General features: G+C 34.1%; 4 protein-coding genes and 1 pseudogene across 4 annotated transcripts in view; 2 read left to right on the top strand and 3 right to left on the bottom strand.

Annotated features, from left to right (window-relative positions):
- LOC142524539 (peroxidase 9) overlaps positions 1–4,712 on the bottom strand; it is a 61,273-nt gene extending 56,561 nt beyond the window's left edge. The window contains exon 1 of the mRNA XM_075628573.1: positions 4,701–4,712. The gene's annotated coding sequence lies outside the window, so the exon portion shown is untranslated. The remainder of the gene's footprint in view (positions 1–4,700) is intronic.
- LOC142525400 (B-box zinc finger protein 20-like) lies at positions 1,314–2,883 on the top strand. The gene is made up of 3 exons (XM_075629687.1): positions 1,314–1,602; positions 1,721–2,203; positions 2,310–2,883. Exons 1-3 carry the CDS (start codon positions 1,423–1,425, stop codon positions 2,610–2,612), a joined length of 966 nt encoding a protein of 321 aa, XP_075485802.1. The 5' UTR covers positions 1,314–1,422; the 3' UTR covers positions 2,613–2,883.
- A 399-nt stretch (positions 4,713–5,111) lies between the features above and the next one.
- Positions 5,112–6,124, bottom strand: LOC142525080 (uncharacterized). Its single transcript, XM_075629251.1, has one exon. The coding sequence runs from the start codon at positions 5,885–5,887 to the stop codon at positions 5,291–5,293; it is 597 nt and encodes a 198-aa protein (XP_075485366.1). The 5' UTR covers positions 5,888–6,124; the 3' UTR covers positions 5,112–5,290.
- A 2,936-nt stretch (positions 6,125–9,060) lies between these two features.
- On the top strand, positions 9,061–17,308 carry LOC142525017 (kinesin-like protein KIN-7F). The gene is made up of 15 exons (XM_075629185.1): positions 9,061–9,180; positions 9,479–9,840; positions 12,474–12,563; positions 12,644–12,744; positions 12,840–12,953; positions 13,062–13,143; positions 13,227–13,294; positions 13,385–13,450; positions 13,540–13,664; positions 13,761–14,097; positions 14,185–14,289; positions 14,382–14,769; positions 14,843–15,243; positions 15,433–15,740; positions 15,917–17,308. Exons 2-15 carry the CDS (start codon positions 9,627–9,629, stop codon positions 16,236–16,238), a joined length of 2,721 nt encoding a protein of 906 aa, XP_075485300.1. The 5' UTR covers positions 9,061–9,180; positions 9,479–9,626; the 3' UTR covers positions 16,239–17,308.
- LOC142525018 (V-type proton ATPase 16 kDa proteolipid subunit-like) lies at positions 15,435–18,386 on the bottom strand (annotated as a pseudogene).
- Positions 18,387–24,928: the final 6,542 nt, after the last annotated feature.

Below are 24,928 nucleotides of genomic sequence, written 5' to 3'. Positions count from 1 at the left end.
AGACTAGATTAGAATGAGAGAGGAGTCGAGTCTTAGATATCGAGACTAGAACTTGATTTACAGATTCGTATTGATTTATGTTTCGTAGATTACGATTCATGTTTTATTTACAGACTGGTATTGATACATGTTGTTTGATTATGCTACATATGATAAGATATAATTCATGCTTTTATGTTAATTCAGTTAACTGCATGTATACATTATTTATACTGGGATTTATTCTCACCGGAGTATCCGGCTGTTGTCTTGTTTGTATGTGTGCATGACAACAGGTGGGACAAGATCGGGGTCAAGAAGATGATGAGAGATCGAGATTAGAGTGGTGATTCCGGACTTGGATGTAGACTTGGTTTAATACTTGAACTTTAGTAGTTAAACCTTAGATTAGTTTTAACTAGAAGCATGTTGTACAAGATTTGTATTATTATACTGGTTTGTATAATAGATTGATTCCATTACCTTCCGCATTTTAAAGAAAAAATTTTAGACCCTGTCTATCTTAATTGATAATTAAATCCCAAATATGATTAAGATGATGATTAGCGTCCGGGTCTCCACATCTACTTTATTTCATAAAAATATTTAAATAATAATAATATTATTATTTTTAAAATTAATAAAATTATTTTATTAAAAAGTAAGATTATTTTTTAAAATTAGAATAATAATGATTTAAATATTGTAAAACATATTTATTTAATATTAAATTTTTGTTAAGATAATTGAGTGGACTATGATATCCATAAATAATGAGTTTTAATGTTAAAAGAAATATATTTGAAAGAAATATGTTGTTATAATACATATGTGCCATTAATGTCTTAAGAATTGGTTCTTATTTATTATTATTGTGACAGAGGGTAAAGGTAGTTGAAATATTAAAATATGACATATATATATATATATAATATTGATTGACATATTATTTAACAATAAACCTATTTTTTAAAAATAAAATTTTATATTTATAATTTAGGAAAATGGGTACTTTTTGGGAAAAAATATTTAATAATATTTTTAATTTGTTAAAATAAATTTGATAAAAATAAAATTTTTATGTTAAGAATTTATCAAAATTTGTAGAGCATATAAATTTAAGAAAATATGTAATGATATTTTAGACAAGTAAAATATTAAAATAAGAATTTTTTAAAATAAATTAGGAAATTTTACCAAACAAATTTAAAAGCTTATAAGCATTAAAAGTCAATGCATCCTTCAAACAATCTGGAATACAATTGCATAATAATAATATTATTTTTATTTTCTGAGAATCTTTTTTAAATAAATTAACTAATCCCAGCTCCATTCCATCACCATCCCTCCTGGCTCTCACTTGTACCTTCCAGTCTCATCCCCGGGGAAAAAAAAAAGAAACGATCTTGAAATCAAAGCAAAAATAATTGCAAAATCATCCAAATGAAGATTCAATGTGATGTGTGTGATAAAGATGAAGCATCAGTATTCTGCGTGGCGGATGAGGCCGCGCTCTGCGCCGCCTGCGACCACCGTGTCCACCATGCCAACAAACTCGCCGGAAAACACCACCGCTTCTCACTCCACCACCCTAAACAAGTTCCCCTCTGTGATATTTGTCAGGTATTGCAAAATCCATATCTTTTCCTCCTCCTTCCTTTCCACCACCATTTTTCTTGATTTGCCATGATTATTTTTCTTCCATTTTTGGGTTGAGTTAACATCGTTGTTCTGTTTACAGGAGAGAAGGGCTTTCTTGTTTTGTCAGCAAGATCGAGCAATTTTGTGCAAAGAGTGTGATATATCAATACACAAAGCAAACGAGCTCACTCAGAAGCACACCAGATTTCTACTCACAGGTGTAAAGCTTTCTGCAACGTCTACCCTTTATTCCGACTCACCATCTTCGTCAGAATATTCTGCCATTGCCCACAAGGTTTCAAATTCTGATCCAAAAGACAATCCCAAAGAATCTAAAAATAAGCCTGTTTCTGCACAACCAACCCCTGGCTCACCTTTCACTGAGAAGCGTACAACAGTCCAAAGCACACCCGTGGTTGCACCAGAATATTGTGATAAAAGTCATGTCCCTTTTATGTGTGAAGGGGACTTGAGTGGGTCAATTTCAACTAGTAGCATATCGGAATATTTGATGGAAACTCTTCCTGGATGGCATGTGGAAGACTTTCTTGATTCTCCTCCTCTTCCTTATGGTTTCTGTAAGGTTCGCTTTGCTGCCCCTTTTCATAATCATCTAATAGAAATTTAAACTAATTTCTTCACGAATTTGCACTTAGTTGTGAAAATAATTCGACCCGTCGAAATTTCAGAATGGGGAAAATGATGTGCTGCCATTCTTGGATACTGATTTTGAGGGCAGTATGTGCGCTTTTCCAGCAGGAAAAATGGGATTTTGGGTCCCTCAAGTGCCTCAATCTTTGCATCAGACTCAATGTCAATCAATTGATATCTCATTTGGAGCAGCAAATGGTAACGGATTAAAGTCGCAAGCAACGGAGTTTACTAAAAATAGCATCAAAGCCAGCAGAAAATGGAGCGAAGACAACTCTTTTGCGGTGCCACAGATCAGTACACCTTCAACTACCTACAAGAGACGTAAAACTTTTTGGTAGAGCCAAAAAAGCAAAAACTAGAAAAATCAATTTTCAAAGATCCTATTATTTCGAATCCACTGATCTGGTTTCCCTGTTATTAATGTGTTTTTGTAGCTGTTTTAGTTGGGTTTTTTTTTATTCATGTGGTATGATCCTTTTTTACCCACTTCAGACCAGCTACTCAACTTGCCTCTTTTTCCTCCATGTTCTTCGCTGTGGTTGCATGGATCTTTTTCTGTAAATATCTTCTGTTGCATCCAACGAAAATAGGAGAGGACTTTGTTTCTCATACTCGCTTTTTTCTCTCATTCCGAGGATCCGTAGCATTTTCAAAAGAATTCTACTCGATTCACATATAAAGATAATCTTTAATTGTTTGATGCATTGTCCCATGTGACGGACAGTCTTATTCTCACCAATAAATCTACCAATCATGTAAGCAGTGTGTGTTTCATTTAAACATTTTAAAGCTAAAATTCTTTTTTGAAAATAACAACTGTCGTCGATGCAATGACATATAATGGCGAGATAAGAGTTCTACGAGAAATTTCAACAGTTATCATACAATTTGATCAAGTTCGAGTATTTATTTATTGATGGGTTGGTTATCTACCACGTGGTTGCTAAGTTTTTCATCAATTATGTTTTCTAACCAAGAGTTTTGTGAATACACCGATACCACCACTAGAACCACCCGTTTTGCATGCATAAGAAGTTCCACATAGCTTACAAATTGCTACAAAATCATTGTTAATTTGTTTTTGTTGGATTTCGAAGTGATCCCAAATTTTGTTTCTTTTTTCACGGCTAGGCGCCCTTCTCTTGACTGTCGAGGTTGTCGCAATCGAACCAATTGCATCTCCAATGCCCCCGTCACCGCCCACCAAATGTTCGTTGTCTTGACCATAAAAATCGTCACCAACATATATAATTTTTGAAGTTCAAATTTTCTTAGAAATCGAGAATCGTGATAACACTAGGACCATTTTTACGAGCATCGTCACTACTACATCTTGAAGAAGAGACAATCGCAAAATAAATAAATTATATGGTGTAAAAAAACAAGAAATAAATTTGGAGATATAATTGAATTGAATAATAAATTAAAGTAAACTTTATAAAATATCAAGAATTGATAAAATTTAATTTAGAAGTAAGAGAATTGGAGTCGAGAGAATGATAGAATTCATAGTAAATGAAAATTTATTTATAATAACAAAAATTGGACTAACAGGCAACTAAAATTAGCAATTTAATATAGCAAATTTGACCAATCTGCAATTTTATATAGCAGATTTGGCCAAAGAGCCATAGGAGAGGTCATCGGCTCTTGTTACAGTCGTTGCCCCATACATTTTTTTCTATTTATTTTAAGAGGATCTGGTTTAGGTTCCGGTTTAACATGTGGAACGAGTCCGGAACCGAAGCAGCTGCCTAACCACTTTCTAAAGTGGTTTGGGCTGATTTTGGTTCCGGTTCTTGTTAACTGGTTTTGAACGGTTCTTATCAGGGCGGTTCCGGTTCAGTTTTGAGTTGAACCGCCCCATTAAACATGCATATGGTAGGGCTCTCGAGTGCGAGCAAAGGTTGTTTGGACCACAAAAATATATTAGTTTTGTGATGGGCTAGAGCAAAAAATTGTGTGAGACGGTTTCACGGGTAGTATTTTGTGAGAAGATATCTTATTTTGGTCATCCATGAAAAATTATTACTTTTTACTACGAATATCGGTAGGATTGATCCGTCTTATTGATAAAGATTCGCGAGATCGTTTCATAAGAGACCTACTCTAGTATTAGATAAGGACGACACAGTGGCACAAATTGGATATATATGATCATCTCCATCATGAGGGAGACAAATTCCATGACTTCTTATGAATCTTTAACCAGCTCCCTTCTTCCTACTATTAAATTAATAAATTCTAGTTTTTTGAATGATTTTAATTAAAACAAGTTCGAAATCATCCCTTTTGATTCGCATTATTATGATAGTAAATATATTTAAATCCATTCATAAGAATGTTTTCACCCAAATCGAAACGATCCATGCACATCCGAACCACATAAATTCACTTAGAGCCACTATAGTTGCTATTAGTTACACTTTAAATTAAACTCGATCTCAAATTCCGAAAGGATCTTCATTTTCTTTTATGTTTTAGTTATAAGCCAAGTTGCAATTGCTTACATATTTTGATGCAAAAAGTGTGAAATAACATGGGAATCACAAAGGGGTGGCTGACAAAAATGCGAAAGACCAAAGAGACATCAATTGGGTAACTTGTATGCAAGGTTTGAAAATTCTTCAATTATGTTTTGGTTGACATTTTGGAGTTTCCGAGGATAAATTTCTGAATGGCCACCATGTTTGCATGATTTGGTAGATTTGTCATTATGTGTAATAACTCTTCCAAGGAAAGCATTATGCGTAACTTGATTCAAGGTCCTAACGAAGATGTTTATACTTTATATGAATATCGATCTCAAATATGTAAAAAAAGCATGAGAATTTAGATAATGAATCACATCTCATTTTAAATTAAATCGGTCGGGAATCACCCTTTTTCCAGAAAATCACATATTCAAAACAGAATAAAACCATCTAATGCATCAAACCATGCAAAACATTACAACCAAAAAACAAAAAGAAAAAGAAAAAAGAGCTTGCATTGAGTGCAAACCGCATGAATCATATCAGCGTTTGCAGTGAGCTTTGCACATATACCTGCAATCATAGAAACAAGGGCCACCACAATGTAATGGACAATCAAGCCTCATGCCTCGACACCTTCCTCTAACCTTGCATTGAGCAAATTCACCTATCAAGTACTCTTTACTATTCAAACCTCCCCGTTTGCCCAAATTGTGGTTTCTTCCCCTTGGAAATTGTCTCCCACATCCCCATCTCCAATATCCACCTCCACCACCTCCCCAACCCCATCCTCCACCACCACCACCGCCTCTGCCTCCAACACCGCCTCCGCCACCGCCTCCTCCGCCACCTCCGCCGCCACCCCATCCCCATTGAAACCCACCACCACCACCTCCTCCTCCTCCCCCGCCACCGCCACCACCGCCGCCGCCATTATAATTTCTTTTGTCGTTGCTTACTACATTGGTATAAGTTTTGTTATCTTCATGATTCTCATTTGTGGACTCGACTTTACTAAAAGAAGTGACAATTTTTTGAACTTTCACAATGTCATTACTTCCTTCTTCACCTCTCAATTCAACTGTTAATAAAGCAAAGAACATAAATACCCACAAGTGCTTTATTCCTATGCTCTCCATTTTTTTAAAACCCTGCCCTTATTATTTCCACCCTCGTGTCATCAATTTATAAACAATTTCTTACCAAGGACAGTGAAATATAGTCTATAGAGTACCTATAGAGGTTACCCTAACGAACAAAAGCAGTAAAGAAACCATCGAGTTTTGAGATTTCTTGATCTTTACTTTTGTCCCGGCCACCTACATGCAATTGCAACAGTTGAAGCTTGCAAGAAAAGGATTAATTTTTTTATCGGTTGGGGACGAATCCAACAATGTTTGAAATTATGATTTAAGTTTTTAGTATATAATAAAATTTCTTATACACTGTAACAAGTTGAAAAGTGAATATAATACTTAATCTTTTATAAAAAAGTATTCATAAAAACTGAAATTCATTTTATATGGACAGAACCAATAATGATCGATCCACTAGTAGGAGATTATATTTTTTTTAAACATCGATCAACTATTTAATAAAGAAAATGACATTTTCTTGTACATGATGATGTCATTTTTGTAATTAAATACTTGACGATTATTTTACAAATTTTCCCTAGAAAGGGGCCAAGTCAACCATAAAAAATTCAATAATGCCAAGAAAAGTGCAGTGCAGCAGTTGCAGTTTCTTAATGGTAGGGCATGCAAGAATGATATCGACGTCTGCTGCTCTATTAAATCTTCTATAGATATATGTGTATATATATATTCTTTTCCTAACATTGCCGTGTCCTTAAAGGGATTAAAAATGCTTTCATATCTCCATCAATTAATAGCTAGCTATCGGACAATATGATCCATTTCTTGCAAGTTTTCAAATTTAACAACTTTTACATCGAATGTAAAAACAAATGATCAGTTTTGTCTGGCGTGGGCTTAGGAGAATGGCATATGATATCACAATCAAATCAGTTAATAACCATAGAAGTGAATTGAAACATAGGACTAGATTTTATGAGCTGCTCTAAAATCATGTCACGCTGCGATGAAAGAAGCGATCTCGCGTTCAGATAATGCTCGTACTTGATTAGAAGATTCGCGACATGCATTTACATGATTTCTTGTCTAAATCGAGACCACGGCCTAGTAGCTTCTTTGATAACCTATGTATATTATTTCTCTAATGTATTTTTCATTATCTAATATCTATTCAATTTTTATGTAATATTATTTTCAAAATTTCTTATTTTACAATTTTCTATTAAAGATTTTTTAAATTGCAAAATTATGATAACTGATTTTAGAAGTGAAACTAAGAAAAGATTTAGTCTGATTTTGATTCTACTGTTCTTGAGAACCATAGTCAGGTTTAGCTTTTGACATTTAATGTTTAAATTTTAATCAATCTTAGTAGATATTTTAAATATCACCAAATTTTTGTGTAATGAATTTATAAATTTGTTGTATGTATAATCTTTTTCAAAAGTGCTACTAAAATCTTTACTTTTTTTTTACTATAGTCAAACTCTCCAAATTTTTCTAAGAGCTTCATATTTTATGAGATTATTAACATATTGACATTCATAATTATTGATATAAATTCTTCTAATAAAGTTATTAAACTATTTACTTTCAATTCTTTGTTTAAAAATCCATAAAATATGTTAGTATTAAACTTCACATTATCATATTATTTTATATTTATCATGTTATTCTACTATTGGACATATAGTTAAATTTTTTTTATATATCTTCTTGTAATACTATAATTTATTTATTATTTAATTAGAAATTGCACTAAAATATAATTACAAAATTATAATAAAAGCATTAAAAAAATGTACAGAGAAAATTAAAAGAATAAAACATTTAAATGTAGTATAAAGATCAATTATTTGATAAATTTAATATAGGAGTTACATTTTATTATTGAAATAGTATAAATTACTAAAATCAATGTATGTTGTAATGACAATTTATTAACATTTGTTACAATTTTACATATGTATCCTTATATAATTTTTTGAATTCATATTAATAAAGAAGACATTTATGTCTCTTCACAATTGGAAAACAAATTAGTGATCCATACTTTTATAGGTATATAGATCATATTAATAAAGAAGACATTTGTGTCTTTTCACAATTGGAAAACAAATGAGTGATCCACACTTTTATAGGTATATAGATATAGATATAGATATAGATTTTCCACCAATGCCCATGCAATTAATACAAACAATGCATAGTTTTTGGGCAATGTGGTAAAATCACAATGCAAAAACTTTGCTCATAATCCGTACTTTTATAGGTATATAGATATAAATATATATAGATATAGATTTATAGGTTTACAGATACATTACAATAAGACTCTAAATGTCAATTGATTCTTAGTAATGATGTGACATTTATGTCCTATAATTTTTATCTTTACATTACATAAGACTCTAATTAATTCTTAGTAATGATGAGGCATTTATGTCCTATAATTTTTATCTTTACATTACACTAATAATAAGTTTAATTTTGTTCAAGTTTGCACGAATGGTATTTTTGTCAATGCACTAATCAGAAAACAATGTCAATTATACACACTTTTATAGGTATATAGATTTTTCATTCCCATAACTCAATCTAAGAATCTACACTGTACAATAGATGTCACGAGCTCTTTTCACTTTACAAGAAATCAGATCGCACGGTGGTTTACCCTGCAGATGTCAGCGGTTCGAGTCTCTTCCGCTTCGTCCACCGCTGCTCGCTCCAAGGTATGATCTTCTACATCCTACTCACCGTGGAGTGACATATACATCTCTCAATAAGTGAGATGTGTGAGTTTGAATTCACGTAACAACAAAAAGCCTCACCTCATTGTAATTAAAAAAAAATGGTGCACCAGGAAAACGATAAAGGACAAAGATCCTCAAAACATCACGAATTATGTAATCACAGCCAACAGCTAAATTAGTCGTTATATCACCTTTGTAAGCGTTGTGATGAAAGTTGTTGGAGCTGGAGTTTTTAAAAACATTTATCATTTTATTTCTTCTTCAAGAATAATACGGTTTATTCCGTTGCGCTTGACGGTTTATTTCGTAGGTCATGTGTTTTCCTGTTTCTCTTCACCCATTTAAACTCGTTTTCTCCGATTCTTTTGTGAACCCTTAGAATCTCACGTCTCACCTTAATTTAAGGTTTGCCACATTCTCAAAGAACCCCTCTTTCTCTCTCCTTTCTTATTATTCTCAACCCTTCAAGTAGCCATTTCCATTGGCATTTAAAATTCTTGATTTGCTATATCTTTACTTGGAAGATTTTTCTTTTGTGGGTTTTCCTACAAAAGATACATTTTGTCTCTACATTTTAATACGGTGAGCCAATTTGTTCATCATGCAACGCATTCAAGATTCATCTTCTTGTTTTATGTACATAAAATGATACGCCATTTTTATTCTTTATATAAACAAACATGGTCAAGGATTGGATACAAACCGATTCAGCTTCGAGAAAATTGTTTACTTTTATGAATCAATTGTAGCACTTCTCCTTTATGGACCGACCTGTCAATGCTAAAGTTTGAGCAAATGTTGCCATTTTAGTTATTTAGTTGTACCATTCGCATTTGCTGCATTGACAATTTATTCATTTCTGAATGTTTATCTGTTGCAGAGTTAGACCTTTGTCCTGCAAAGAAAATCCCTCTCTTTTTAGAAAGAGAGGGAATACATGAAAGTTTCCATTCAGTGGTTCAGATAGCTTATTGATTCTCTTCAAGTGCATTCGGACGCGAAAATAAAGGGAAATCTGTGTATTCAAAATGGGGTCGATTAGTGGAGATTCGTCGATAGATTGGGATCATGATTCAAGTGCACAAGAGGAGAAAATCTTTGTTTCGGTGAGGTTGAGACCTATGAATGAAAGAGAACTTGGGAGAAATGATGTTTCGGATTGGGAATGCATCAACAACACCACCATTATTTTCAAGAACAGTCTTCAAGAACGATCTATGTATCCGGCTGCCTACACCTTTGGTAAGCCCAATTTCTCTTTGAAAACAATTACATGTATCTCGTGTGATTCCGTATAGCATTCATATGTTTAAAAAAACATATTAGATATGTTTGTCCAAAGAATTATGATACTGGTATATGAGATATGTTTGTCCTAAGAATCAATTATATACTTCTTCTTAGCAATCATAAGACGTTCGATTACACGTAAATTTTGACAGTTAATGTTAAGATTGACAGTTGGATTTAACTCAACCTAAAAAACTAGCTCAAGAGATGAAAATTGTCCAAATCCATAAATACAACTCTAATAGACCTAGGGGTGTTCATCGGTCGGGTCGGTTCGGTTCGGTTTTTAAACAATTCGGTTCGGTTTTTCGGTTTTCGGTTTTTCATATGCCTAATCCGATATCCGAACCATTTTAGTTCGATTCGGTTCGGTGTTCCCGCAATTCGGTTCGGTGTTTTCGGTTTGGTTTTTTCGGTTCAAGGATTTAATTTTATAAGAATAAAATTTTATAATGTTTGAAGAAACACTCAATTTAAATGAAAAAAAAAACATTTATAAAACTAACAATTCAAGACAAAAATAGAACAAAATGTTAAAATCAACACCAAAAGTTTCATCATTTCTCCTATCAACTGTAACAAAACAAAAGGTAACAGAGTTATGCTTTGGAAAATAAAAAGCAACAGATTTACAATTGATAAAACAACTAGAAGAAAATGAAAGACATGTTGTCATGTTTTGGCAGCTTTGCTTCTTTGTTGCTTTCATTCTTCATCCTGGTAGCACCACATCTATCAAATCTGGGAGAACAACTCTTATTAAAACTTTATCCAAACCCCAATCAAGCAAACATTTTGTGATCGCAACTGCCATATCATCACCTTTATGACTGAATACAGGACAAAAATTTAATATCTTCTTATGAAAGTTCCAATCTTGGTCAATAAAGTGAGCAGTGATACACATATAATTAATTTTCTGTATTGAAGTCCATGTATCAGTCGTAAGACAAACTCTTTGATTTATACATTTGAAAAGATTCTTAAGTTTTTGTTTTTCTTCCAAAAAGAGTTCGAAACAATCCCTTGTCACTGTAGCACGAGATGTGATTCGAAATTGAGGTTGTGTCACAGTCACAAAGTACCTAAATCCTTCACCCTCGACAAAACTAAAAGATAATTCATCCACAATTATCATCTTAGCTAAAGCTCTTCTACTTAATTCTTGATCATATTTCCAAATGTTTATTGTTACTTCACTCCTTTGATCTTTTGAAATTTGTTGAAACCCAATTTTTGCTTGACTGGTTTCCATGTTGTGGGGATTTTTCTTACATTTTTTCAATGATTACTCAAAGACGATGTACCATTAGCATTTGAATCAGCTGCATAATTTGCACCACAATAATTACACTTTGCTCTAAAAGCCCCACAAGAATCAGTATATTTCTCAAAGTGTTCCCAAACAACAGATCTAGATTTCATGGTTTTTTTTTTTTTACTGACAGGAATCGAATTTGTAGGCGAAGCAATAGGCACGTTTCCATTTCCATTTGAACCTCCACTTTCATCAATTACAGCATTATTTTCAGCCATCTATTAGGATATTCAAAGAAATACAATGAACTTAAAAAATAGAATTCCATATACGTAATATGATAGTGAGAATGTGAGACAAAGTAAACAAATAATGAAAAAATAAAACTGATATAAACATATTTAATCAAGAAGATATCATCAATCCATCATCAAATAATTTTTTAATCAGTTAATCTACGGTAAAAGAAATTAAGAAAACAAATTTAACATTGAAAAATACCTTGGGAAATATAGAGAGCACCAAGACGTTCGATTCTTCCACCTCTTCAATCGAGATCTGTGAAGTAGTGAACTCTTGAAGGCTCGAAGCAAAACAGGCCATTTTTCTCCATCTTCATTTGTGCGGGCTGTGCGGCTGATATTCTGAGACTTCAAAAGTCATCTCAAAGCCCTAAATAAATTAGTTTATTATTTATTAACTTGTTTTTAAATTTTATTTTTATTTTTTAGGTTAGGGCATGTTTGGGGTACAATACAATAAAAAACAACAAATTCTCATATATTTCGGTTTTTCGGTTATTTCGGATTTTTTTTAAAAAAATCGAAAACCGAACCGGAAAACCAAAAATATTTAAACTCGAAACCGATCAAATAACCGAAAAAACCGAACCGAAAAAACCGAATTTTACGGTTCGGTCGGTTTTTTCGGTTTTATCCGAAATTTGAACACCCCTAAATAGACCATAGTTGGACCACTTGTAAACTTCACGCTCCAAATGTTCTTGAACATGAGATGATATGTTAATTGCCCCACATCGGTTGGATAAAATCCTTGGATGTTGCATGTATGGACTTAGAAAATCTTCCATTCTTGGGATATTTTTTGGAGTTGATTACGTACAAATATCAATCTTAACACACACTTACAAATAGCAGTTTACGCATATCATCAATATCTCTTGTTCCAACTTTTACACTTGAAACTTGTATGAATAGGTAAAAAAATTTCTGAGATTTTTTTATTTCATTTAAATTCAATTTCATTGCTTTCATTTCCATATAAATAAACTTTATTTTTTGTCATTCATCCTTTTCTCTTCGGACAGACAGGGTATTTGGCTCAGATAGATCCACAAGGGAAGTATACGAGGAAGCAGCAAAAAAGATTGCTCTTTCTGTTTTAAGCGGAATGAATTGTGAGTACACCAGCCATCCCCATATCCGTAAATTTCATCTTCATACATACGTTTAATCATGTCTGAATTTCTTTTTCCAGCAAGTATTTTTGCATACGGGCAGACAAGTAGTGGCAAAACATATACAATGGCTGGCATTACCGAAAACACCATAGATGATATATACGACTACATAGACAATGTATTTACATTCCATATATTTCGAATCTTTTCTTCATTCGATTCGTAATATGTTATCTCAAAGTGATCTAACTACATTACAATTGAATAATATAGCATCGTGAAAGAGAATTCGTGTTAAAGTTTTCTGCAATGGAGATTTACAATGAGTCAGTCAAAGACCTCCTCAGCACCGATGGGATTCCACTTAGACTTTTAGATGATCCAGAGGTAAGAATTAAACATTTTCCACTTAGACTTTTAGATTATCCAGAGACAGAGAGCGATTTCTTCGAACATATGTCCCGGTAATTTTTTCCTGTGAATCAATTACTTTAGAGAGGAACCGTTGTGGAGAAACTCACAGAGGTGAGCTTAAGAGACAAGAACCATCTAAAAGAGCTTCTATCGATATGTGAAGGCAAGATCAATCAGATGCATATCATCTTTTTTGTGTATGCAAACACCGAGAATTACCCTTGATAGAGTTCATGCATTTTGCAGATCAAAGGCAAATAGGAGAGACTACCCTCAATGAAATGAGCTCCAGATCTCATCAAATTCTACGTCTAGTATGTTTCTTTGACTAGTTTTTTAGCAATCAAAGTTTGAAAGTCATTATGTCATGTATCCAGTTCCTTACAGTATTGACGTTGCTGTAGAGTGTTGACAGCAAATCTCGTGAATACTTCGGTGCACTAAATTCAAGCACGCTAACAGCTTCTGTGGTATGAATTCAAATGTATTTGGTTCTGCAGTATACTTAGTAAATAAACGATTAGAAAAAGGTAACAAGTTTTCATGTTTTCGAGTGCAGAATTTTGTTGATCTTGCTGGGAGCGAACGTGCTTCTCAAACATTATCAGCTGGCACTAGACTAAAAGAAGGTTGCCATATAAACCGAAGTTTGCTTACGCTCGGGACAGTGATCCGGAAACTAAGGTACATTTCCTATTCACTGTCACCTGTCTTCCGATAGTTCTCTATATAGTGTAGTCAGCTAACTCGAAACCCATTGATTTTTGTGTTTTTATGCAGCAAAGGAAGAAATGGGCACATTCCATATAGAGATTCAAAGCTGACACGTATACTACAAAACTCATTAGGAGGCAATGCCAAGACAGCCATTATATGCACGGTGAGCCCTGCTCATAGCCACGTTGAGCAATCAAGAAACACACTCTTGTTCGCTAGCTGTGCCAAGCAAGTTAGTACCAACGCACAGGTTAATGTGGTTATGTCTGAGAAAGCACTAGTGAAGCAGCTGCAGAAAGAACTAGCAAGGCTTGAGAACGAGCTGAGGAACTTGAGTTCTCATGCTAGTTCGTGTGATTCTGCTGCAGTACTAAAAGAGAAAGAACAACTTATTGAAAAGGTGATATTTCATAGAGAAATCACAAAGTTTCATAAAACACATAATGTTGGAAGAAATATCACTTTTTCTATTACTTGAATTCTGCAGATGGATAAAGAGATCCGTGAATTAACTTATCAACGGGATCAAGCTCAATCTCATGCAGAGAATATGTTAAAGTCAGGAGGGGAATATCAAGCATCAAAATCATGGGTCTGTAGACATGTTAATTTAAGCTCAAACTTAACATGAATTTCAACCCTTTAAATTCTTATTCGAGTTGATTCTTCTGTTGTTTTCTTAAGCTTGATATGAATGGCCATGAGAAAGGATCCTGGAGGGATGAATATTCGGCATCTGAAGCATCAGAGATAATCGATCCCTTTCGTTCAGATGGAGCTTCCATTACATCTCATTTTTCAGACAGATGTGAACGTGTTAATTCCAGAAGGATTGGAGATCAGTTCGTTGAGAGTTCTGAGGAGCAGTTTCTATCAGATGACACGTCCCCAAGATTATACATAGACAAGTACTTTGGTCCTGATCCATGTCAAGGATGGGAGAAGATTGGTCAAGAAACTGATAAGTGTTTAGAAGAAAGCTGCAAGGAACTTCAATGTATTGAAATCAATTTCCCCAGTGGACATTTGGTTTCAAATGTGTCGTCTGAACAAAATGGAGATCTGGGTTCAGGTTATAATTGTTCAGAAGTTATGATTTATAAGCAGATGAAAATTATGAACTAATTTCCTTGTTTCACACGTAGGGAAGCATACAAGTTCATCCGAAACGGATGTATCAGATTTCAGTGACAATGTATCAAGGAGTGTAAGCTGTGCAGCAATATTGACTACGATCACAAAATCTTCAAGTTTTGAAGGGGAAAAAGAACCTGAAAATACATCACCAATTGCAGAAGATACTCAAGGGAATATCTCTATCGTTGAGCCAATGATGTCTACTGAGAGATCGAGCACAAAAGATGAACGAAGTTCGAAAAAGAGTGACAACATGAATGAAAATGATCACAACATTAAAATTGTGGATAAAGATCACACTATTAAAATTTTGGATAAATACTGTCCAGCCAAGAAACAAGAAGTTTATGTCACAGAACTCAGTGAAGCGATCCAGTCCGAGTCAGTGAAGCAGTTGATGAATGATGTGGTATGAAAGAATTCTTCCTTGGACGAGTAACCTGATCACATTTATGCTACTCCCAACTCCTTTTCTGTTTCCAAACTAATTCTCCAAAAACTGACCTATTTGTATTCTTTAACATATAATTCAATAGAAATCTTGCAAAGATTGTTCTTTTCCATATATCTACCGTTTCTCATAATGTAACTTTTCTAGCAGGGTATAAAGGAGGCAAAAACAACCAAGAATTCTGAAAACAATACAGAAGATGAATCCAATAAGTCTCAGAATATAATGCAGTCTCCTTCCGATTGGTTCGCCGAATTTGAGAGGCAAAAGAGAGAGATAACTGAACTTTGGAACACTTGTAACATTCCATTGGTTCATAGAACCTACTTCTTCTTGCTCTTCAAAGGAGATCCATCAGATGCAGTTTACATGGAAGTTGAGCTCCGGCGGTTGTCTTTCCTCAAGAACACGTTACATGGGCTTGCTAAAGATGATCATTTCACACTGGCTTCAAGGTACTCTCTCCTCTCTACCCTTTCTCTTTTCCAAATACTAAAAAAAACAAGAATGAGAATACATAAAAAAATGTATAAAGCCATATCAAAACATCTTCCCATGTTATTTCAACTTGTAGTTTATCTACCGTGTATGATAAACTAAAATCTTGAACATTTTCTGGGCTCGCTCACAGCGCTAAGACTCTAAATCGTGAGAGAGAAATGCTATGCAGACGAATGATAAAAAAGTACTCTGCAAAAGAGAGGGAAGCTCTGTACAAGAAATGGGGAATCGGCCTAAAAACAAAGCAGCGAAGACTCCAACTCTGTCACAAACTGTGGACAGATGCCGCCAACTTGGAACACGTTAAAGAAAGTGCTTACATTGTTGCCAAACTCATTGGGTTCAAAGAGACAGGGAAGGCTCCAAAAGAGATGTTTGGGCTTAGTGTCTCGACAAAGCTGGTTAACCTCAGTTCATCCAGCTGGAGACATAGCTTGCCTTCCATGATATAAGGCCAAGCTGTACCATTGAAATGTGAATTATCACCATTACCTAGGAAATATGCATTAGAATTAACTTTGTTAGTTTTCTGAATTGTATGACTCCTGTATATGGTTGAGAATTGGGTCCTAAGGAACTCTTCATTCCAGTGCTCAAATTCATTCACTAGGGACAAAGGTAAACAAGCTACTGGTATCATGTAATTGTTCTTTCTGTATTGCTTTGAGAATTAAGGAACCATGGATAGTTTCATGTTATATAAATAAAAAGGTGGGGAGATACTAAGTGGCCCCCCCGATTTGCTAGTATCTACACAATGAACTTATCGTCGTTAGATGTCAGTCGAATCGAATTCGCCATGCACACAGGGTTCTACCCATGCGGCACAAGGATTTGTACCTGTTACCTCCTCATTGAAAGTAAGGGTTGATCTCATCCAAGATTTGTTTATTTACTTTATAATTTTTAATTTCGACCATAGTTACCCTATGCAATAAGTTTTTAGAATGTTCAGCATATGTCTTATCTGCAAGAAACAATCAAACTCCAAATTATGTATAATTGCAGGCACAAATTCCACATCTATAAACCATGTTTAGAGTACTAGGAAATATACAGTAATTTTGGCTAAAATGATACATGCCATGATTTTACATGAACCAAAAATATTATTTTTGCAATAGAGAACTTTATTCAGGGAAAATATTAGAGAACTTTATTCAGGGATCAACAAACTTCTCATATCAACGGTTCAATACTTTTGGGCAACAATTTCATGCATATTTAAAGTTTGAACCTAATAAAACTGCCACGGACAAACCACCATCTAGCCGGAGAAAAATGATTACAGTACTGGATAGCAAGAAATTGCAATAGTTGCTTACAGTGACAAACTGTTTATTCTGCTCGAGATTGACCAGCACGAGAGGAAAGTATTATTCCAACAATGGGACCATATAGAGCCAGTGATTCAGCAAATATAAGGATGAGAATCATCCCGACAAAGAGCTTTAGTTGTTGAGCCTTGGCTCTGTATAGAGATAATGATTATAGTAATAAGTATGTAATCTTAAAAAAACAAGGGATTCTTCAATGCAATGTACATTTCCAAACGAAACACATCTGAGAACCAGACAAATGAATACTGATTTCTCAATAATGTATCAGACAACAAAAAATCAGTCTCACCGCTCATAAAGTAATAAGAAGGCTCTCAAGAAAACCAGAAAATAACTAGTTAGAGGAATAATGCTCAATATCGATAGGACAGCTGTTACTAAAGAAAGCCAAAGCCCAATGGGTAAACAACCAAGGCCACTTCCCGCCAAGTCACAGTTCACCCTTTCAAAAAATCCAAACAGCAACAATATGTCTCGATTGTTATAGAGAGAAAACTAAAACTCCATAACGTCAAACTCAATAATTGCATGCCAATTTCACCAAAAAAAAAAAGAAGAACAACAAAAGTAGAGGAAAAGTAGCATACCTGACACAAGCATCTCCGACGATGCCAATGGCCATACCAGCAGCAAGGCCAGCAAGACCGCAAGAGAGTCCAGAAGAAAGATGCGCATAGCCGTCAAACAAGTAGTAAGAATTGGCCTTGGGGTTAATACCAGTACTGATAATCACAGCAATGATCAAACCATAAATACCCAAGACACCAGCCATAACCACCGGCACAATGGATTTCATCACCAACTCTGGCCGCATCAAACCTATGGACCCATGGACGCCACCCCGACACCACTCTTCGTCGTGCCGTGCGCGGCTCCCATACCTACAAAGACAAAGTTGAAATAATTGGAACAAAAACTTAGATCCGAAAAAATTAGAATGGGTCGTGAAGTTTAGCTCACAGGAGAATACGAGAGCGGCGGCAGCACCGAGGAAGCCAAAGAATGGCGCCGCTTCATCGCCGCTGAAGGTTGACGACATTTTCCGATCGACTTGGAATGGATTTCAGCAGAGATTCGGATATTCGGTGCATTTCAACTACGGGTATACGATACTTGTATGGGGTTGACTTTTGGCAAGTGGAAGCATTTATATGCGACTGACATTCAACCGTGAATTGACATATTTGCCATCAAATGCTGGTTCGATACATCTGAGTTCTCCAAAATACGATAATAATCACAACATCAACTACTCAACAAACTTAGAGGTCTTGATTGATATTTCTTTGTAGTACTGTCACAGCCACGTTGTAGTAAATAGCTCGTTCCACTTCCGATTCCTACATCTGATGGGTTATAACCCGATTATGATGACCCAAGTCGGTTATCTTTTTGGACTCAAACCCAACTTTCTATAATCAGGCCAATGGGTCATGTTGTTTAATTATGGAAGCCTGACAATTTGTGGCAAACACAGAGGGTTAAGCTCATGAAGCTGCTTAAAGAATTTATTAAATATGATCATTCATTATCATTCTCTATTCTCTAAAGCTTATTAAGCAATCGTTGACTTCGACGTTTCCGGTGTCACTTTGCTTTGTGACATAAGAAACAACCTACAAAAATCGTTCACAAGATCATTTGAGCAATAGTTGAGAAAGAATAAACCAAATGGTATGATCATATTTCTATGGAACGAACAAGGGACGTTCAGTTTGCATCTCCTTCGACAGTGTCTCATTTTCACGTTTCACAGTGTAATATAGGCCATAAAAGGAACTGCAACGTTAAATGAAAAATAGTGTAAAGTGTTTCCAATTTAGTTGGTCTATATTTCCTAACTGAAGCTGTAAATTTGTGTGTTTCATCCATGTGAAGGTGCGACAAGATTTTCGATCCTTCACAAATCTGAAAGTATGTCCATTTCCCTATTTTGAGCTCCTGACGTGCTAGACATGCTTGTACCACGCCAGTGCATTTTTCCTGGTGGTGCTGTCAATGCGGTTTGTAGTTGCACCAACTATAATGACATTAATAACTCACTCTTTTGAGACGCTGTTCGTCCTCCAGGCTTCAAGAGAATGCTTTTTGTTACCTAGGCCATTGCATTGAACCATTTCTTATATTCCTTAAAAGATTAGTTGAGCTTCTTATGTTTTAAATTCATTCGTCCTACAGCTCAGGGACCAAAAATCCAATTGTACATGAGAAGTGCAGTATTCCAAGTTCCCACCCTTGTAATTTTAGGAAACATGGTATCTTGCTCTCTGTGTGCCTTACAAACTTGAGAGTTCTCCTTCATTTCACATTCTGGTATTGCAAAAGTCAGAGTAAGCATATTTTTGATCTTATCGACTACAGTAAAACCAATTCTAAACAACTTATGCTAGCTTTCGATATGGAACAACAAAGCATACTACATCCTGCCTGAAGGATTTCTGGGATTTGGAGGTCAAGGGGACGCTTACTGACAATTAAACAATTACGGGTAATAGAGCTCAACAATGCCGAGTCTCTCTAATTCTCGTTCTCACAGATGAGATCTCCGCACTCAGATCCCTTTTATTAGTTTGATGTCATCAATCATTGGTCGTCTCTTGAAGTGCATGCTCGCGGGCACACACATGCGAAAAAGCAGCCAATCTCCCTGTTGATGATCTGGAACCTGCTCCCGATTTAAACCATATCCCCGCACCATCGTGTTGGTTTTTGTCTGAAATTTTGGTCACATCGTTTTCATATACAGTACATTGTGGATATATTTTTATATAGAAACTTAAACTTAATTTGTCGTTCAATATGTTACCATGCTTATAAAAAAGCTAGCACTTTCAAAGGGGTTTATCTTTTTATGGAGGAACCATTTTTCTCAATAAAATTAGTTTTCTTGAAATTGACGTAGCGTTTAGATGGAGGAAACTAAAAACGGAGTATTTGAAATCATCTGCAAAAGTTCAATCGATTTGTTTGGGTGATTTACAATCCATAATCCTGTAATTGTTCGTAAAGTTTTAGATTTTTAAGTATCGTTTGGTATATGAGATGAGATACATGTCAAATCGTTTTAATAAAAAATATTCAAATATATCCTGATAAATTTATTTTCCTTTTTTCAATATTTTCATTTAAAAAAATATATATATAAACTCACCATAATTCAGTTTGATTTTGTCAGTTAATTAGGAAGAGTGATGGGAACGTAGCATCTACTTTACATTTTGTAACCATTCGAGCTTTTTGCTCATGACGATGGCTCCACAACTTCTTCTCTTTTGAAAAAGGTTCATTTTATGATGCTAAAGGGCTGTTGTACCAAAAAAAAAAATTCCAAATTTTACAGATAGAAAGCACATATTTCACCTACAAGCAATTAATCACTCGATCTTGACATTTGACCTTCAATCAATCCACCTGAATTAGGGAAACGTAACTTAAATCTTGTAATATAAAAATGGTCCAAAATTGATGTGGAATTTCTTGCAACAATTATTGACTTATAATCTAATTTTAATATTTTATTATTGGGTTTCGTTTGTAGTTTGAGTTCGGATAATAATGATAAAAAAAGAAGTGAATCTTCCTATACAATTTGTTCTATTTGCTTTTACTTTTGCACTTGCTTGGCTTCGCCGTGGCCACGGGACTAGACTTTATCGCTACACAAACACAAAGGATAAAAGAAGTAGCGAAGGTAGCCCACTCATTGAAGCAGAAGAAGATAAAAGCATTAAGAACTAAGACAAGAATCTCACTCCACTATTAAACAAATGATAAGTTGAAGAAATCATACCATAAAAATAACTCAAATAATTCGATGCCATGTTAACGACCCATCCACCATTAGATTTTATTCAATGCCTCTATGAGTAAGTACTTTCGGCGAGATCGACCGTAGATTTTAATAAATTTGTTGCATGTTCGAGTTATGTCAATGACTTTGATACATATGATATGTCATGTATTTACACGCGTTTTGTGTTTACTACGTAACTTGAAAATATGACAGAAATTAGGTTAAATAATTCTGTCGCAATTAGCAACATAATTATTGACAAAACCATCGATATTCAATTTGATGTGACGGTTTTCATATTCCGTCGCATTATAGCAACGGTTTGCATAAATTAGCGTGCATAAATTAACGACGGTTTCAAACTAAACTATCGTTAATTTGCACACGTGTTTCAAAAACTGTGGAAATTTGGCCATTGTTGTTAAAATCGTGGTCAAATTTAATGCAACGACGATTTTTGAAAAAATGTCACTAAATTAGCGATTGAATTATAAAAACTGTCGTAATTTGCCTACGTTTTCAAAAAACCGTGGAAAAGTTCAATTTAGCGACGGTTTTCAAATATCCTCCCTACATTATCTGTTTTTTGCAATGTTGGATTTGGAGCTTGCACTGCTATAGCCTTTTATAAGGGCAAATTTTCAACTTATACACATACAAATTTACATACACTTGCTCCCATTTATTGTGTGCAAAATTTGTCGCATATAATTTCTTTTGTCGCTGGGAAAGAAAATCTAGAATAGAACCAATCCAACTCCTTTGTCGGGGCAATTCAAAATTTCAAATTCGTCGTTGTACCCCATGCAATGAATTATTTATATTCCATATACCGTATCGTTATAAGTAGGGATGTAAACGAACCAAACCGTTTGTGAGCTATTCGAAGCTCGATTCGATAAAAGCTCGTTTGAGCTCGTTTAATGAGGCTCGTTAAGATAAACAAATCAAACTCAAGCTTTACAGTATTCGGCTCGTTAGCTCGTGAACATGTTCGCTGGTAAGTTCATTAGTAATCTTTTAGATGAAAAAATAATAGTTTTGATATTTGATTTATTGATTTTGCATATTATTTATGAAATATATAGAAAAATCTATTAAATTTATTTATTATAATAAATTTACAAATTTTAATAAGAATAATATATTTTTCTTTAAATATATAATTTATTTTTTAATTACTTTAATGAAAATTTAAATGTATAATTCATATTTATTAAGCCTGTTTAGGCTCGATAAAGGCTTGAATAAGCTCGTGAGCCATGCATATATTCGTTAAATAAAGCTCGAGCTCGGCTCGATTATAAACGAACCAAGCTCAAACATTAAAGAGTTACTTTTTATTGTGAATATCGATAGGTTGACTCGTATCACAGATAAAGATCTGTGACACCGTCTCACAAGAGACCTACTCAACTAAATTTAAGAAATAAACTCAAATCTCTATTTTCTTTTAAATTACTCTCCAATAATATATTAGCACTTACTCATGACTATTACCTTATCTCCAATCATTTTTATTTGATCCAATTACTGATAATATAAAACAAAAATTTATTGCACTTGTAATATATATAAATAAGATTGTTATATAAAAATTTATCGTTCGTGTCATGTACACTAGCAGGTTATTAAGAATAAAGGATGTGAATGGTATAACATTGGGTATAATTTCATAAAGAGTAGGTCTTTTATGAGACGGTCTCACAAATCTTTATCTGTGAGACATGTCAATCCTACCGATATTCACAATAAAAAATAATACTCAGCATAAAAAGTAATGTTTTTTCATGGATAACTCAAATAAGATATTCGTCTCACAAAATACGACCCGTGAGACTGTCTCACACAAGTTTTTTCATTCATAAATTTTAATAAGAAGATGATATGGATAGTCAAAATTCAGACGACCTTCAGATTTATATTTCAAATAATAATTTATTCAATTAAAAGCAAAATGATGAAGATCGGTGTATAATATGAAAATCTTTAGCTTGCAAAATATATCAATAAAAATTTTCATTTAGCTGGATATTTTTTTTTTCTACGTAAATTTGTGTGTGAATCTTGATTCTATTATTTTTATGTTTTATGCACACAAATTCTTCCCACTTGAAAATTTATAGATTATATACTAAAAACAGATAAACCAGATTTTTTATTCAACAATAAATTATCCACTTAGTGAACCATGACATGAGCAATCAATAATTTAGGTTATGATTGAGTTGAGGATTTGATTTACAGAAAAGTTCTAATTTATTAAATGATTTGATGAAAGAATTTCAATTTTTTTATTAATGATAGTGATCCATTAAAATAAGCATATAAAATATATTTGAATCGATACGGTATAAAATTAAATCTCATATATCGTAAATTGATGAAATTATGGAGACCTTGCATGTGCACGTAACATGGCCGCCCATTGAGTCCTGGCACGTGCTGACAAACTAGTTGTCTCATTAATCTACCGTATATATATTATAAATAAATATCTTCTGTTATGTGCTGTGTAACACACATGTGACTAGGTTTTTTATGAGACGGTTTCACGAATTTTTATCTGTGAAACGGGTCAACTCTACCGATATTCACAATAAAAAGCAATATTTTTAGCATAAAAAGTAGTACTTTTTCATGGATGACCTAAATAAGATATCTGTCTCATAAAATACGACACGTGAGACCGTGTCACACAAGTTTTTCTCTAAATTAATATGTAATGCACTGAATATTGGTAAATTTGATTAATTGGTATAATCAAATCATCAACGAACAATAGTTTGTCATAGCTACTTGTGCATCCATACTGGACCTCACATGAATTATTCCCAGCAGGACAACTGGATCTGTCTATCATTATGTTGCTATCACTCCTATTAATTATTAGCTTAATACCACAATCGATACCCAAAAAAAGGGAAAATAACTTTTTTTTGTCTATTAATTTTGTCTATTTTTTGGTTTTGATCACTAAATTTTCAAATTTTTGATTTTGCTGCACTTATAACTTTAAATTTGTTTGGCTTTCAATCCTATTTCGCATGAGTGCTGACTTAGGAACAGAAAATGCTAACGTGACACAGGAAAATGATGATGTAGAATAAGAAATTGCTGATTTGTCTATCGCTACTACAGTACTACGTTATCGAGTTGGCCAAAATAGTCAAAAATTAAAAATTAGTGTAACAAATCAAAATTTGAAAATTTAGTGGAGCATAACCCAAAACTGGGCAAGTTAATGAAAAAAATCATTTTCCCTAAAAAAAAAATTTAATTGTGTGGTAATGAGAGGGAATAAAAAGGGAGATGATGCTAAATTGAACTATATATTGTAAACTACTAACAAAATATCAAAATAGTTTCCGTCTGCAAGCGTGGGAGTTGAATAAATTAACAAACGATACAACCATACAAGCGATGTTATTTAAATTGCAATTACAGCTAATAACGTCCTAATTGACAAGGATTTAATTATTACTATGATGATACCAACTTTTCCCTGGGTCCGGTCTGGTGAGCTTGAGCTTCAGATCAACAATGTTTGAACCAGAGCGGATAGAGCATCACCGGTTTATACAGACTAATGGGTACTGGAAGGTGTCGAAAATTTTTCCTACATGACCACTTCGACCTTTTGATCGGATTTAGGAACGGAGAGATGGGAAGATGTGATAGGTGAAAGTTAATATCCTCTTTTCTTTAACCATGAAACATATATGGGTATTTATAGTGGTTGAGAGAACTTCTTCCCATACCGTGCCGAAGTCTATTTTAGGTAAATTTCCTTATAAAATTAAATTCTTCTCCCATCACTGTCAGTCCGGGCCGGATCCCTCGTCACATCTAATCATACGGCGAGATTCTAGCCTATTTAAAGATTATTCACGCTTTTGACATGTGACAAAGTTCTTAGGATAGGAACAAGCTCGGGCCTGAGATTTATGTCACAAGCATCTGTGCTTGACAGAACCCTGCTCTGAGCGATGATTGGGCTCGGATACGT

The sequence above is a fragment of the Primulina tabacum genome, chromosome 14 (genome assembly GCF_025594145.1).
Source record: "Primulina tabacum isolate GXHZ01 chromosome 14, ASM2559414v2, whole genome shotgun sequence".
NCBI classification, from domain to species: domain Eukaryota; kingdom Viridiplantae; phylum Streptophyta; class Magnoliopsida; order Lamiales; family Gesneriaceae; genus Primulina; species Primulina tabacum.
This window is presented reverse-complemented; position numbering and strand designations above follow the sequence as displayed.